The sequence below is a fragment of the Paroedura picta genome, chromosome 4 (genome assembly GCF_049243985.1).
Source record: "Paroedura picta isolate Pp20150507F chromosome 4, Ppicta_v3.0, whole genome shotgun sequence".
NCBI classification, from domain to species: Eukaryota; Metazoa; Chordata; class Lepidosauria; order Squamata; family Gekkonidae; genus Paroedura; species Paroedura picta.
In genome coordinates this window covers 11,780,950-11,796,376 of record NC_135372.1, presented here as the reverse complement: position 1 = coordinate 11,796,376, position 15,427 = coordinate 11,780,950, and the positions used below count along the sequence as shown (strand labels likewise).

Below are 15,427 nucleotides of genomic sequence, written 5' to 3'. Positions count from 1 at the left end.
GACTGTGGGGTTGGAGCCTGACTGTGCCTTGATGGACTGTGACCCAGGCAGCGGGGTTACTGTGGGCAGGGAGGCCGAGGCAGCGGGGCTGGATGGAGGCATCAGAGTCCAAGTGTCAGGGGATTTCAAGCTGGACCTTTGAGGACAGAGGTCTGAGGTTTGCTCTGCAGATGGCGGGAAAGCCAAAATGAAAGCACTGGCAGCCGAACCAAAACCTGAAATCCTCCTCTCTTCCACCAGCACCTTTCCCCCAGTTTTTAAAAAAAATTCTAAATCATAGACCTATGGTATTCCCAATTGCAATGTATGGCTGCGAAAGTTGGACCATAAGGAAGGCTGAGCGTCAAAGAATTGAGGCTTTTGAACTCTGGTGCTGGAGAAGATTCTTGCGAGTCCCTTGGACTGCAAGGCGAACAAACCAGTCAGTCCTAGAGGAGATCAGCCCTGGCTGCTCCTTAGAAGGCCAGATCCTGAAGATGAAACTCAAATACTTTGGCCACCTCATGTGAAGGAAGGACTCCCTGGAGAAGAGCCTAATGCTGGGAGCGATCGAGGGCAAAAGAAGAAGGGGGCGACAGAGAATGAGGTGGCTGGATGAAGTCACTGAAGCAGTAGGTGCAAACTTAAATGGACTCCGGGGAATGGTAGAGGACAGGAAGGCCTGGAGGTTCATTGTCCATGGGGTCGCAATGGGTCGGACACGACTTCGCACCTAACAACAACAACAAAAATCATAGAATCATAGAATCAGAGAGTTGGAAGGGGCCATAGAGGCCATCTAGTCCAACCCCCTGCTCAATGCAGGATCAGCCCAGAGCATCCTAAAGCAAATCTCACATTGGATCCAGATTAATGCTTCTTCTGATGGGAGAGGAGGTGCCATTTCCGCCCATCCTCCACTCTCCCTGTCAGGGGCAGCTTTGGGGGGGAGATCAGGGTCAGAGGAGGGGGAATCACAAAAATTCTGTTCTACCTCCCATTAGCAGAAATTTTAGGCAGGATCTAACCCTTCCACTGCCATTTAGGCATTTTCTTTAAAAGTGGGGGAAATTTCTCTTTGACAGCAGATGTCTTGTTTTGAGACCATTTGCATTTCCGAATTGCCGTTAGTGGTCTTCCTCGTACTTCTGCTTCTGGGCTGGCTGTTTAAGACCAGCTGGCAAGTCCTTTCAGGTCTGCTTCAAATTGGTGGCATCTGGAGTGTGCATGATTCAAAGGCATCTGAAGATCGGCCTGCAGGGGGCTTCAGAGGAGATGTGTAGTTAGCAGAATTAGATCCGGAACTTCATGGTATTTTTCAGATACCCTCCTTCTAATTGGCTCATTTAGAGATTTCCTGCTCCTTTGAGCATACTTCCTCCCTGCTTGCCTCCAGAACAGAAAGAATGAATGCAGAACAACAGTTAGACTGTTAGCTAAGATTTTCCATCAATCTTTTCTTTGCAAAGTTGTTTCTTTTCGTAATATTTTATTCTTTTAAGCAATATCTGCCAAAAGGGTGCTGGGCACAAAGTGAGCGTGCAGGCTGCAAAACAAGAAACAAATGCAGGTGACAGACTGAATAAAGACAATATAACAGTTAACCAGTTAGTTAGGTCTCTCTCTCTCCTCTTTCTATACAAAGTCTGTCTTCACAATAGAACTGTTTTATTCTCTTGAGGAGCCTGGTGCTTTGTTCCTCTTTGCAAATTTAAACTCTGACAATACAAACATGTCCTTATGGGGATATGGTTGTATTCGTAGCTTACAGAAGAGAAGGAAATGCTGGACCTGAGGTGCCTGTCTCTGCGGAATGATACCCGGATTTACCAGGACCGCATGGAGGCTGTCTTGAAACAGATGGAAGAGGTCGCTGCTGAAAGGGATCAGGTAAGGACACCCTGCTGGATGAGAGCTTGGGAACCCCACAAATCCTGAAGGAAAAAGGACCCCCTTGACTGTAGACTTTCTCGCCTCGCTCCACATAATCTGATTATGATCAGTAGCATTTGTTAGAAGTGTAGATGCAGGGCCTCTGGCTAGGTTATTGCTTGGGCTGCTTCCCTTTGTTTTCTCACCTCCCCTGTCCCCATCCGTCTCCTCTTGTCTCTGGAATGCATTGCCTCAGCCTTTGGTGCCAGGCTATCGGGATTATTTGGTCTTTTGAAGGATTCCCACATTTCACAGGTTCTCACAGGAAGGGGGGGTTGGTTTGCTGTGCCTTAGTTCTGGCAAGGTATTGTCGGGTTAATTTGCTTGCTTCCATTAAACTCAGTCTTTTGCACCAAGTCAAAGATTTGTGTTTTGTAGGCAATCTGAAGAATCCTCACATGGACAAACGAAATCTTGTAATGATTCTTTTTGACAAGCCTGTGCCAGCCAACGGCTGGAAAATGCATCGGATGCACCCGAGAGCCAGTGTTTAAAAAGGCTTTCCTGGAAGACTGCTGAATTTCCTCCCCCAAAATTGAAGTATAGTGACACAGAATGTCTTTGTTTTTCTGCAGGAGACCTGGGCCCTGCAGACAAAATCTTGTTTTCTAGGTTTCAAGCTTCTTCACTTGATGCTCTTCATGAGGATGTATAGGAAGGCCCTCAGGGGGTCTCCTTAGTTTGATATCATTGTTGTTATAAAAGCTTTCCACTTCCTAAATTTCCGCCTTGGGCAATTGCAGTTCTTACTGAGATAGGCTCCTTAACATCAATATATGTCTACTTTCCTCTGGAGCAAGTGAAAAAGTCAACTATCACTTTTTGAAATCTCTTTGACAACGACATACATTATTTGACTTGCAGATATCCGAGGGCATTTTCTCTTTTTGTGGGTGATTTTAATGCACACACTGGCACTGCTCTTGAAGTCTTACATTTTGTGTCTCGGAGGAAATTAATGGAGGAAACAAGTTGTAATAACGTCAGCCTATAAAGGGACACATTTATAGACAGTAGAAAATGGATTATTTTAAATGATCTTAAGGAGAGACTCGACCATGGGGAGTTTATCTGTTTGATCAAGTTTGGGGAAAGTGTTAATATAGTGTCAGTTAATATAGTGTCTTGTCAACATGGTTCAATAACGGCTCTGCAGCGCTCACTGCGTCGGGAGCGAAGGGCCACTTCGGGCGCTGAAGCACCCAACCCAAACTCTCAAGTGAGCCATGCTTGGCTTGGTGGATCAAAAGCAGCGCTGCCCTCTACTGGATTAACACAATCAGAATCCAGTAGCATAGTGGTCTCCAACCACCGGGCCGCAAAGGCCCTGGGACCGGGCCACGGCTCCCTCTCCCCACCCACCCCCCGCAGTAAAAAACTTCCCAGGCCGTAAGCTTGCGGCCCGGGAAGCTTCTTACTGTGGGAGGGGGGGGAGAGGGAAGCAGGGCCGCGCACGCGCATATGCGCCATGCACGGCTGAAATCGCGCATGTGCGGCACTTTTGTGCATGCATGCATGTGTGATATCGGCTGCGCATGGCGCATGCGCTGCTTGCGCGGCTGGGCAATCGCCCTCCCTGCTGCCGCTGGTCCCCAGCCTCAAAAAGGTTGATGGACCACTGCAGTAGCACCTTTAAGACCAACAGAGTGCGCTTGCACTCGAAAGCTCACGCCTTGAATTAATCTTAAAGGTGCTACAAGGACTCTGATTTTGTTGTGCTACTCCTGACCAACATGGCGGCCCATTTGAATTGATCTCTACAGGGCCATCACTGGTCAGGCACCAGCCAGGAGCACATTTCTGTCTGGGTGGCCCACACTCATCCAATGGGTTGCTTGTGCTGTGTTGGCTTTCCAGTGCAAAAGCAGGAAACCCTTGGGCTCCACGGGGGGTGGGGGGGTGCTGTCACTCAGCCGGCGGATGGCTCTTCACAGTCCTTATCCTGCTTCCTCTGCCAGGCCCTCCTGAGCCAAGAGACCTTCCACAAGCAGTGCTGCAGGAGTCTGAGGGAGAAGGATGAATACCGAAAGCAGATCAGGGATCTCGGGGAGAGGTGTGATGAGCTACAGCTGCAGCTGTTCCAGCAAGAGGGGCAGCTGCTCGGTGCTGAAGCCAGAATGAGAAGACTGCAACTCGACCCTGCAGCACTGGTAGGTACTGGGCGGAAGGGCAGAGAGTCCCAGGTCCAGGAGAGACTTGGCGGTAGCGCTCAGACTGAGGGGTGGGACCCCAGAATGGGTGGCTCCTTGCTTCTGGGTGGGATGCCAGGCCAGGAGAGGAGAACTGGGCAAGGTGGCAAAGGAGTAGGCAAAGAGGACTTGGGAAACACACAGGGGATTGCCTCTGTGTCGTATGCAGAAGGCCCACAAGGATAAAACGTTGTGGTCACAAAATAAAATATTACCACTGAAGTGCCTGCCACCACAAGATCCCAGCAGGATGCTTAGGAAATGGCCCACCTTTCTTTTGTCTGAGAACCTGGAGAGAGAGTGCACTTCACCAGTCCACTTGGCTTGCTGATCTCTGGCTGGGATGAGCTGTATCTGGGACCATCCTTGAAGACTGTCCATCAATCAGCCATTGCCAGCAGCATAAGGGAGGGATCTTCAGATTCTGTCCAGAGGGCTCCTGTGATGATGAAACGGATCCCACAGGCACCTCCTTGTGCCACCTGGCAGGTCTCAAGCTGCTGGACACCAATAAGGGTTTCACCTCTCCGGCTTGGTTCTGTATTCCATCCCACCAGATGGCATTTGGTGCCACCATAAGAATATGAATTAGAGATACGATTGGCTCTTATTCTTGGAGAGACTGCAAATGAAGACTCACCATCCTACTCCAGTGAAACAGAAGCCCTGGAACTATCCCTGATTAGGGCACAGTCTGCACTTACTTTGTTTATTCCATTGTCAATCCTGTTGAATTCAGATCACTTTGAACTCGGGTCTTCCTCTCCCCCCCCATTGAAACAGGAGTCTTCTGCACATGGTTAGGGAGGCTCAAAAGCTGGGGGGGGGGGGAGCCAAGCCTCTTTCTTTCTTTTCTTGAAGGGGGGAGAGAGGAGGCAGGCAGGGAGCCTCTTTCTTTTCTTGGGGGGGGGGGGAGAGGATCGAAAAAGGCAGAGAAGGGAGAAAAAATCCAGGACCGACAGAAGTTGAGAGAAATTAGGAGCTTCTCCTTTAAGGCAAGCTTGTCACATGACCAGGTGTGACCTATCAGAGGTTGCTTTCCCAATCCGGATTTGAAAAATATTGAGCATTAAAAGCACTCTAAGATATCGCACAATAAAAGTAGGGTCACTCCGGATCAATCCTTCTTGCTGCAGAAGGAAAATTTAAATTGCCCAAAATCCAAATGGAAATTGCATTTTGTGTAGAGGGCAGGGACTGAATTGACCTGGGATTGGAATAAAAGCTCCGTGCAGTTTACACCTAGGTCAATGTAGGACCCCCCTCCCCCATCTGCCCCATTGTTCACTGCTCAGGATGAGTCAAGCTAGGCAGATCAGGGCAGAGTCTGCACTTACTTTTTTTATTCCATTGTCAATCCTGTTGAATCCAGATCGCTTTGAACTCGGGTCTTCCTCTTCCCCTCCCCTCCCCATTGAAACAGGAAAGTCTTCTGCACGTGGTTAGGGAGGCTCAGAAGAGGGGGGGAGGCAAATGGAGACTCTTTCTTTGTTTCCTTGAAGGGGGAGAGGATCAAAGAAGTCAGAGGAGGGAGGAAAAAATCCTTTCTTTTCTTGAAGGTGGGGGAGAACGAAGAAGGCACACAAAAAATCCAAGGCTGATAGAAGTTGAGAGAACTTAGGGGCTTCTCCTTTAAGGCAGGCTTGTCACATGACCATGTGTAGCCAATCACGGGTCCTTTACCACGGAGGAGAGCCCAGATTCAAAACAATGCGATTTTCTGAATATATTCAGGATTAAAAGCAGTCTAAAATATCACACAATAAAGTTAGGGTCACTCCGGATCAATCCTTCTTGCTGCAGAAGGAAAATTTAAATTGCCCAAGATTCAAACGGAAATCGCATTCTGTGTAGAGGGCAGGGACTTAATCGATCTGGGGTTGGAATAAAAGCTCCGTGCAGTTTACACCCAGGGTAGGCCGAGCTTCATTATATCATTTTTGGGGAGGGGGGAATTGCCTGTGAAAGGGGAAGAAAGCCTGTATATATGACCAAAATTATTCTGCAACATCTGAAAAAAGGCAAGTAAAACTCAACCCTCTAAGCCAGCAATCGCTGGCAGGGGCTCCTGGGAACTGGAGTCCATGGACATCTGGAGGGCCGCAGTTTGACTACCCCTGCTCTAAGCATCTAAAACTCCCAACAGTGAATCATGAGGTGGGCAAAAGAGTTTTGAAAGTCCAGATTTCTGCTTAGGCTCTGTTTATTTATCTTACTCTGTATTTACTCTGTATTTTGCTGATCTCTTTTCCCCTCTCCTCTCCAAAAGATGACCCTTTCCTTTCCTTTCCTTTCCTTTCCTTTCCTTTCCTTTCCTTTCCTTTCCTTTCCTTTCCTTTCCTTTCCTTTCCTTTCCTTTCCTTTCCTTTCCTTTCCTTTCCTGTCCTGTCCTGTCCTGTCCTGTCCTGTCCTGTCCTTTCCTGTCCTGTCCTGTCCTGTCCTGTCCTGTCCTGTCCTTTCCTTTCCTTTCCTTTCCTGTCCTGTCCTGTCCTGTCCTGTCCTGTCCTGTCCTTTCCTTTCCTTTCCTTTCCTTTCCTTTCCTTTCCTTTCCTTTCCTTTCCTTTCCGCCTTTCCTTTGTTACAAAGGATAGAGATTCTGCCATCTGACCTAATGGAAAATGCAGGCTTTCAGAAGGTCTCATTGCCTATCTCTAAATGTGGTTTTAGGATAACATCTACATTTTAACAAGGTGCAAATCTAACATTTATCAGGCAAAACTGTACACTTTTATACAGATTGTCTGCAATAATGTATTGTTTTGCACACATGCCTTCCAACTCATCGGTGGGATGGCTTTCAGCCAGTGTTCATCAGAGCAGGTTGGCATAGGGTTTGTTCTCTCCAGCATACCTTCAGCTCTTGATTTTGTAACATTTCCGTCCTTGGCATTCCAGACTTCAGACCTTGAAGAGACTTCATCCAGAAGCTCCCAAGAAGTGAGTTGTGGGTTACACATTTGTCCTGTTTTGGCTTCTTCTGGCAGCATCAGCAACTAGGGACAGGCATGAACTGGAAAATTTCAGTTTGGTTCAGGTTTCGGTGTTCCAAAACCAAATCCCAGAACCAAACTGAAAGCCCCCAAATGAACCAGCTGGTTTGGGCCAATCCATTTTACTACTCCCCATATCAAAGTGTGTGTGTGTGGGGGGGGAGCAAAACAGGCCACTAAAATGGCTGCTGGCTTGGTGTGTCTGCCTGTCCACCCCTAGCTTTAAATGACTGTCAGCCATTTAAACTGCCCATTTCATTCCCCTCACTTAGAAGCAGGGAGATGTGAAGTGGCTGCTAGCCATTTATTGAAGTGGCCTGTTTCACCTCCCCTGCTCCAAAGTGGGAGGCAGTGAAGCAAACAGTTTGAATGATCGCCAGCCTTTTCAGTGATCCCTTTTGCTTCCCCCTGCTTGGAGGGATGGAGTGAAATGGATGGTTTAAATGGCTTGCAGTCATTTATACCTAACAGCTGACGGGAGCTTAGCTACTAGATTTGAGTGACCTGAAACCCCAAGCCACACCAAAGCCTGGGAAATGTTCAGAGGAAGTGTCTCCCCCAAATCTCAGTTCAGGGGTCATGAACTTGGCCAAATTAGGATTGGACTTTGGCTTGTGAACAGGTTCTTGCCTTCCCTATCAGCCGCAGTGGCCCTTCCATTCCTCTCCTGGCTTTCATTCTAATTCCGATGGTTCTGACCACCATCAGTGTCATGAATATATCCAGGAGCTTTCAATTCTGGGAAGAGAAGGAAGGCAGGGGGCTGTGGGGAGAGGCCCCATGCGAGCTCTCATGGCTGGGCATCAAGCACAATCCCTGCAGGGGCACAGTTGGTGTAGTGGTTAGGAGTGCGGACTTCTAATCTGGCATGCCGGGTTCGATTCTGCACTTCTTCAAGAGCTTTACGGCTGAAAACAGTGATGGAGAGGAGAGGAGTGATTCTCTGGTCTGAATCTGACACGAGATAGGTAGGGAATTTCCTTGTAGAGAGGGCCACAACACTCGTTTCAAGTGAACTCTTTTATCTCCGATTCCTTCTGTCAGACAGAAAGCCCTGACTGCTGGGAACAGCATTCTTGTACACTAGGAAGCCATCCGCATCTCACAGTGGAGAGCTGCTTGAAAGAGGGATGGTCGCTGCATGCTGAGGTAGGATTCCCTTGCGGAATCCTGCACCTGCAGTTGCTCACAACATGTGCAGGCTGTTGGTTACGCTTGCAGAACTCCAGCTCCAAATGAGGGCTCATTTCTATTTACTGCAGAGGGATGGTCCCCACTAGGTAGTCACAGGATGCTCGCAGATGCTTGATAGAGACAGAGGTAAACCAGTAATGCTTCTTCACAAAATCCTTTCTTGCATGAAGCTTACTTCTTGTGGAAATCCAGAGGAGGACCTGAAAGGCAGTGACAAAAGTAAGTTCTTCTATTGGCTTTGCTTCTGGTTTCCAGAGTCATCTCTGGGGGGCTGTAGGCACAATTTGCTTGTGTTTCCCAAGAGGGAGGCGGCAAAGGCCTTTTTGTGCATGTTGCACTGTGTAGGAACCCCTTTGGGTGGTGTGGTCTATGTGGTTCTGCACGTGGTTAGGGGAGTTCAGAAGGGGAGGTAAGCTTCTTTCTTTCTTTTCTTGAAGGGGGGGAGAGAGGATCGAAGAAGGCAGAGGAGGGAGAAAAAATCCAAGACCGTCAGAAGTTGAGAGAAATTAGGGGCTTCTCCTCTAAGACAAGCTTGTCACATGAGCAGCTTTGGCCAATCAGGGGTTCTTTACCATGCAGCAGAGCCCAGAGTCAAAGCAGCCTGCTATCTCAATCCGATTCTTAAAATATTGAGGGTTAAAAGCACTCTAAGATATTGCACAATAAACGTAGGGTCACAGATCAATCCTGCTTGTTGCAGAAGGAAAATTTAAATCGCCCAAAATCAAAACGGAAATCACGTTCTGTGTAGACGGGAGGGACTGAATCGACCTGGGATTGCAATAAAAGCTCCGTGCAGTTTACACCCAGGTCTTAGTCAAGACCAAAAATCAGTCAAAAGGTCTGGAAGTTGTCTGTTTTTTCTGCCTCTCAGAAGAAAGCTCTGCCTGTCAGGATCCACATTTCAGTGCAGCAGGAAACCTTCAGATTCTCAACTCCTCCGTGGTAAGTAAATACAGTGTTTCTCGTGCTGCTTTTTCCTGTCCTTGCTGCATGGGGAGGGAGATGCTGCTAGAGCAGGGGTGGTTAAACTGTGGCCCTCCAGATGTCCATGGACTACAATTCCCATGAGCCCCTGCCAGCATTCGCTGGCAGGGGCTCAAGGAAATTGTAGCCCATGGACATCTGGAGGGCTGCCTTTTGACCACCCCTGTGCTAGAGGTTGGTTTTCCCCATTTCATGGACATCATTCTAGTCCTGTAAATGAGGTCAATGTGAACATGCTTCATGTGGTTCAATCCTGCCCAGTTCGATCACGGAGGCCTACGCTGCTTAGTGTCCACCTGCCGATTTTGAAACGCGTTTGCCTAGAAAACTCCTTCAACACTCCCCCAGTCTCTCAAGAAATCCCACCCTGGAACAAGAGCTTACACTCCTGCATGAGAGAATCAGGATTAAACCATTTCAAAGGGCTTGGGCTGTGCAACTGTTTAGCGGCAGGGTTCTCTGGGATTTCTCTAGTAAAGGGAAATTAGATTCATTGCGACCGCTGTGTTCCCACATGGGGTTGGACAGAAGATCCTGCCAACCATGTGCTGCAAATTTGAGCTGAGGTCTGACCATCATGCAAGAAGCTGCCTTCTGCTAAACCAGACCCCTCGTCCATTGAGGTTGGGTTGTCTACTCAGACCAACAGATGCTCTCCTCCCTAGGCTTTTTTAACTGGAGGTGCTGAGGATTGAACCTGGGACCTGTAGCATACTAAGCAGAGGCACTTCCACTGAACCACGGCCCTCCTTGCCTGTGTGATGTAGCTTTGTCCTCAGGCTGCAAGACACCTGGCCCTGTCGTAACCAACTTGCTTTTCCCCCTAGGAAGGAGGTCCCCTGGAGCAGGAGTTTCCTGAGAAAGGGCGCAGGCGGATGAAGGACAGTTTTGAGCACTACCGGAGGTGAGATCCCAGAGCCTTTTTAGTTCTACAGGTGGTTGACAGCAAACTTGGAGGTTGTGGGGCAGAAACTTCATTGTGTCATGAGGGAGCGTTGTTATGAGCCCTACTGGGAAACTGCAGTCTTAGTGCCCTCCAGAAATATCTGTCAGCTCCCAAGGATTAGCTCATGCAGGCTTTATCAGATGTGCTCTTAAAGGATGACACATGTTCAGGAGCATAAAAGAGCACTTCCTCACAGCCTGCACCGAAGTCCTTTTCAGCCTGCTTGGAACAGAGAGACAGAGATTCAAATGGGTAGCCGTGTTGGTCTGAAGTAGCACAATAAAATCAGAGTCCAGTGGCACCTTTAAGACCAACAAAGATTTATTCAGGGCGTGAGCTTTCGAGTGCAAGCACTCTTCGACTAAGAACTCCATACATGACCATGGGAATATATAGCAAAAATTAATTCTGTTACATTAGTTAACCGTGTCACACATCCAAATGCAGCCAATGATAATTCTTTGCCAGAAGAGTTTGATTGGCTGTTCTGACAAAGAATTATCACTGGCTGTATTTGGATGTGTGGAACAGTTTACTAATGTAACAGAATTAATTTTTGCTATGTATTTCCATGGTCATGTAAGGAGTTCTTAGTCTGAGGAAGAGTGCTTGCACTCGAAAGCTCACGCCCTGAATAAATCTTTGTTGGTCTTAAAGTTGCTACCAGACTCTGATTCTACAGAGAGAGAGAGATGGAATTCAGTATCTTTGTTGTGTTCACAGACAATAGGGATGTCATTAAAGGTAAAGGTAAAGGTATCCCCTGTGCAAGCACCGAGTCATGTCTAACCCTTGGGGTGACGCCCTCTAGCATTTTCATGGCAGAGTCAATACGGGGTGGTTTGCCAGTGCCTTCCCCAGTCGTTACCGTTTACCCCCCAGCAAGCAAGCTGGGTACTCATTTTACCGACCTCGGAAGGATGGAAGGCTGAGTTGACCTTGAGCCGGCTGCTGGGATGGAACTCCCAGCCTCATGGGCAGAGCTTTCAGATGGCTGCCTTACCACTCTGAGCCACAAGAGGCTCTGTCATTGGAATACCTCTAAGAGGGATGTCATTGGGATACCTCTAATGGCCCCCTGTCTGCAACCGTCCAACCCATGTAACAGACCATCACATGGAGTTTATTAGCTTAAGTCAATGGGGCCTGAAGAACTGTGGCCTTCCTCTGCTAAGTCACTGCAGAATTGTCAGGAATCAGGCTGAGCCCAGCCTGTGGAGTCCCAAGTGAAAGCACATCCGAAATCCAACAGCCGGTTGCAAATTTCCAAGAAGAGCTTTATTAGGCAAAGTCCACAGAAAGCTAAAGCAGACCAAGATCTTCCTAAGCAAAGATCTTGATAATAACAAAATACTAAGGGATCAGGTGGGGTAGTTATAGGGCTCACCAGATAGGGGAGGGGGTTTGAGGATATTTCGGCGGGAGAGCAGAAAGAGGTGACAAGAGAAAGTCTGTTCCCAAGCGGCCAGATGGCCAGAGGTCTTTTCAGGAGGTTGGCACATTGTTGAGACTTTGCTGTCTCCGCAAGGACACTTACAGTAAGATTGATACATATGGTTGGGAGTCTCACCCGCTGGGAAAGGAAGGGAGTGAAGTTCTCAAAGGACAGGTTTATTGCTTTACGGCCTTGGCTAGCTCTGGCCGGAGGGGGCATGAAAGTGTGAGAATATGCAGAGCTGGGAAGATTAAGGATGGCATGAATCGGGGGGCTCATGACAAGAATTTCCTTTGCAGGAAGAGGGCGCTAAGAAGGGCGCCGAAGGGGAGGTACCACGAAGTGGACTGGGAGAACACAACGGGCAGTGACAACACAGACACTGAAGGCTCCTGAGAGATCCTGTCTTGGACACGGCTCTGGCATCCAAACATCACTTCTCATTCCCTGGGCACATGGAGAACAATCCTTCGATTGGCCTGAGATGGAGTTTGTGAGCTTCTGAGCAGCACAGGGTTTCCTTGAGTTCAGGGGTGACACAGCCCCCCCATCTACCTTTATTGCTAAGATACAGGGAGGGGTTTGGAGTAGACATTTAGTATATAGTATTCTTCAGGATAGTCCAGTATGCATCATTCTTGAAAAGGCTACAGGTGTTCAGCCCCATGTACCCCTGGAAGGGAGTTGGGATTGGGTGAATAATAGATGCCTGTAAATGTTACATTATCAGCGTATACTCAGAGTGTGTGGTTCATCGATAATCTCCCGAGGAAGCCTGTTCCACTGAGAAACTGCTCTGTCAGGAACTTCTTCCGGATGTTTAGATGGAATTTCTGCTGAATTAATTTCATCCCATTGGTTCTGGTCCGTCCCTCTGGGGCAAGAGAGAACAATTCTGCTCCATCCTCCATATGGCACCCTTTTAAATACTTGGTTATCAGATCCCCTCTCAGTCATCTCCTCTCTAGGCTAAACAGACCAAGCTCTCCCAACCTTTCTTCATACGTGTTGGTCTCCAAACCCCTCACCAACTTTGTTGCCCTTCTCTGGACACGTTCCAGTTTGTCAATATTCCTCTTCAGTTGGGGTGCCCGGAACTGAACAAAGTACTCCAAGTGAGGCCGAACCAGAGCAGAGTAAAGCGGTACCATCACCTCCCGTGATCTGGACACGATAGTCCGTTTGATACAGCCCAAAATCCCATTTGCCTTTTTAGCCACTGAGTCACACTGCTGACTCATGTTCAATGTATGGTCTACTAAGACTCCTAGATCCTTTTCGCACATGCTACTGCCAACACAAGTCTCCCCCATCTTATATTGGTGTATTTGTTTTTTCCTACCTAAATGCAGAACTTTACATTTGTCCCTATTGAACTTCATTTTATTCAGTTTAGCCCACTTCTCGAGCCTATCAAGATCATCCTGTATTCTGTGGCTGTCTTCAGTTGTGTTTGCTACTCCTCCGTTTAGAATCATCTGCAATTTTAATAAGTATCCCCTCTAATCCCTCATCCGAATCATTTATAAATATGTTGAACAACACAGGCCCCAGGACAGATCCTTGGGGTACTCCACTTGTCACTCTTTTCCAAGAAGATGCTGAACCATTAACAAGTACCCTCTGGGTACGATTTATCAACCAGTTATTGATCCACCTGACAGAATTAGGATCCATACTGCATTTTACCAACTTTTGAACAAGAATATCACGTGAAACCTTATCAAAAGCTTTACTGAAATCCAGATAAACTATGTCCACGGCATTTCCCTGATCCAGCAAGGTAGTCACTTTCTCGAAAAGAGAGATAAGGTTGGTCTGACATGACTTGTTTTGCGAAACCCGTGCTGAGTCTTAGAAATCACAGCCCTCAGTTCCAGCTGCTCAAGGACCGAGTGTTTGATGACTTGTTCCAAAATTTTGCCAGCTACAGATGTCAAGCTGACGGGTCGATAATTACCCGGATCCTCCTATTCCCCTTTCTTGAAGATGGGGACAACATTTGCCCGCCACCAATCGTCTGGCACCTCACCTGTTCTCCAAGAAGTGTCAAAAATAATGGACAGAGGCTCAGAGACGACATCTGCAAGTTCTTTTAGTGCCTTTGGGTAAATAAATAAATAATAGATGTAAAGTTGCAGTGGGGCAGGCATATGAGGTGGCAGCGGCCGAGGATCGAGCAGAGAGGAAGACATGCAGCAGAAGGGACAGTTGGCCAGGGGTGGCACTGACCCTGCTCACTGTGCTGCCGCTGCTACCCCCAGCCGCTGCAACTGTTTGTCCTCTCCCTGTGCTCAGCATCCGCCTGAGGCCAAGCACCCTGCTCTTCTTCTCCGGCCTTCAGGCTGGGTTAAAGAAGTTTGCCACGGAGGTGGGGGCGGGTGTGGAAGATGAGCAGTGGTGGCATGAGGCAAATAGTGCCAGCCCTGCTCAGCCGCTGCTGCACCCTTTCGTCTTCCAGCCACCCTGGCCTCCACCTGTCATGTGCCTCAGCCATTCTCCCCCCCCCCTGCTCCCTTCTGGTGCCTCTGTGTTTTCCCTGGTTGCCAACTGCCTGCTCTCCTGTAGCTCACGCTTAAATAGGTTGGGGAATCCACTTTATGTGATTCCCCAGCTAGCGTTTTAAAATGAAGGATGCAGCCAGCTGGTTACTGCCCAGATGCTGGCGATGTCATATGGAGAGGTCAGAATATAATGACTACATAAGGTAAGTATTTTACTGCATTTATGGAAATGCGGAAATGCCCACAGAATCCTAGACTCATAGAGTTGAAAAGGACCTCCAGAGTCATCTAGTCCAACCCCCTGCAGAATGCAGGAAACTCACAACTACCTGCCCACCCAGAGGTGCCCCAATTCCATGCCCAGATGATGCCCCTCCCCCCCCCAAAAAAAAACCCAACCAGAATTGCCAGTCTGGCCTGGAGGAAATTTGCCTCCCGACCCCAAAGTGGTGATCAGCATTACCCTGAGCAATGGCCAGCAACAGGGCAGAGAGGCTGAGGCCTTCGCCTAAGAATGTAAGAATAGCGTTTCTGGATCAGACCAGGGGCCCCTCTATAAACAATTAGAATAAGGTTTTGCTCCGAAGGATTTGCACCAAAAGAAATGCCTATGCAAATAATGTTTGATGTATAATAATTTCTACAAATGCTGTTGTCCAAAGTTTCTTATTTCAATTTATTGCTTTGTTAACAGGAAATTCAAGATGAGCATTTCTGTCAATATGAGTTTTATCAATGGATAGTTCTACAAGACATACAGAAACATTAAAATTATAGCATAACTAGCTTCAAAGCCCATTTTAAAATCATGGGCTTTGAAAGGGGAGAAGGGGTAAGGGGAACGGATGGAGAAGGGAGCCCCCCCCCCCCCGCAGCTTACCTGAGTCTGGCGCCCCAGGCTTGTGGAGGCAGAGAGGCTTCTGGCCATGGCACTGAGCCACGCCTGGGTCCAGGAAGGGCTGTCAAAGCAGCAAGAGGCCTCGGTGGGCCCAGGGTCATCGGCAAGGCTGAGTGGGCCCCTGAAGGAGCAGGTGCGGCAGGAGCTTTGCTGGGCACATTCGGATTGGCTTGGTCAGCTCCTGGAGGCGGGCACTCCAGAGGGTGGCCCAATCCTGACATGCCCAGCTTTGTTGGGCGCATCCGGATTGGCCCGCTGACCCAGACACCACCCAGACAGGGCCGCCTACATGGCTCTTTCAACTATATAAGGGCCACTTATGGTAAGGATACCAAATCAAAGATCCAGTGTGGTGTAGTGGTTAGGAACTCCG

General features: G+C 48.4%; 1 protein-coding gene across 2 annotated transcripts in view; it reads left to right on the top strand.

The window, feature by feature from the left end:
- The window catches only part of CARD9 (caspase recruitment domain family member 9), a 34,210-nt gene extending 20,424 nt beyond the window's left edge, over positions 1 to 13,786 (top strand). For both annotated transcript variants that reach the window (XM_077331923.1, XM_077331922.1), the window contains exons 7-13: positions 1,744 to 1,869; positions 3,870 to 4,061; positions 6,996 to 7,037; positions 8,455 to 8,503; positions 9,159 to 9,229; positions 10,099 to 10,175; positions 11,952 to 13,786. In XM_077331923.1, coding sequence (XP_077188038.1) covers positions 1,744 to 1,869; positions 3,870 to 4,061; positions 6,996 to 7,037; positions 8,455 to 8,503; positions 9,159 to 9,229; positions 10,099 to 10,175; positions 11,952 to 12,048 — 654 coding nt within the window. In that variant the 3' untranslated portion in view covers positions 12,049 to 13,786. The remainder of the gene's footprint in view (positions 1 to 1,743; positions 1,870 to 3,869; positions 4,062 to 6,995; positions 7,038 to 8,454; positions 8,504 to 9,158; positions 9,230 to 10,098; positions 10,176 to 11,951) is intronic.
- Positions 13,787 to 15,427: the final 1,641 nt, after the last annotated feature.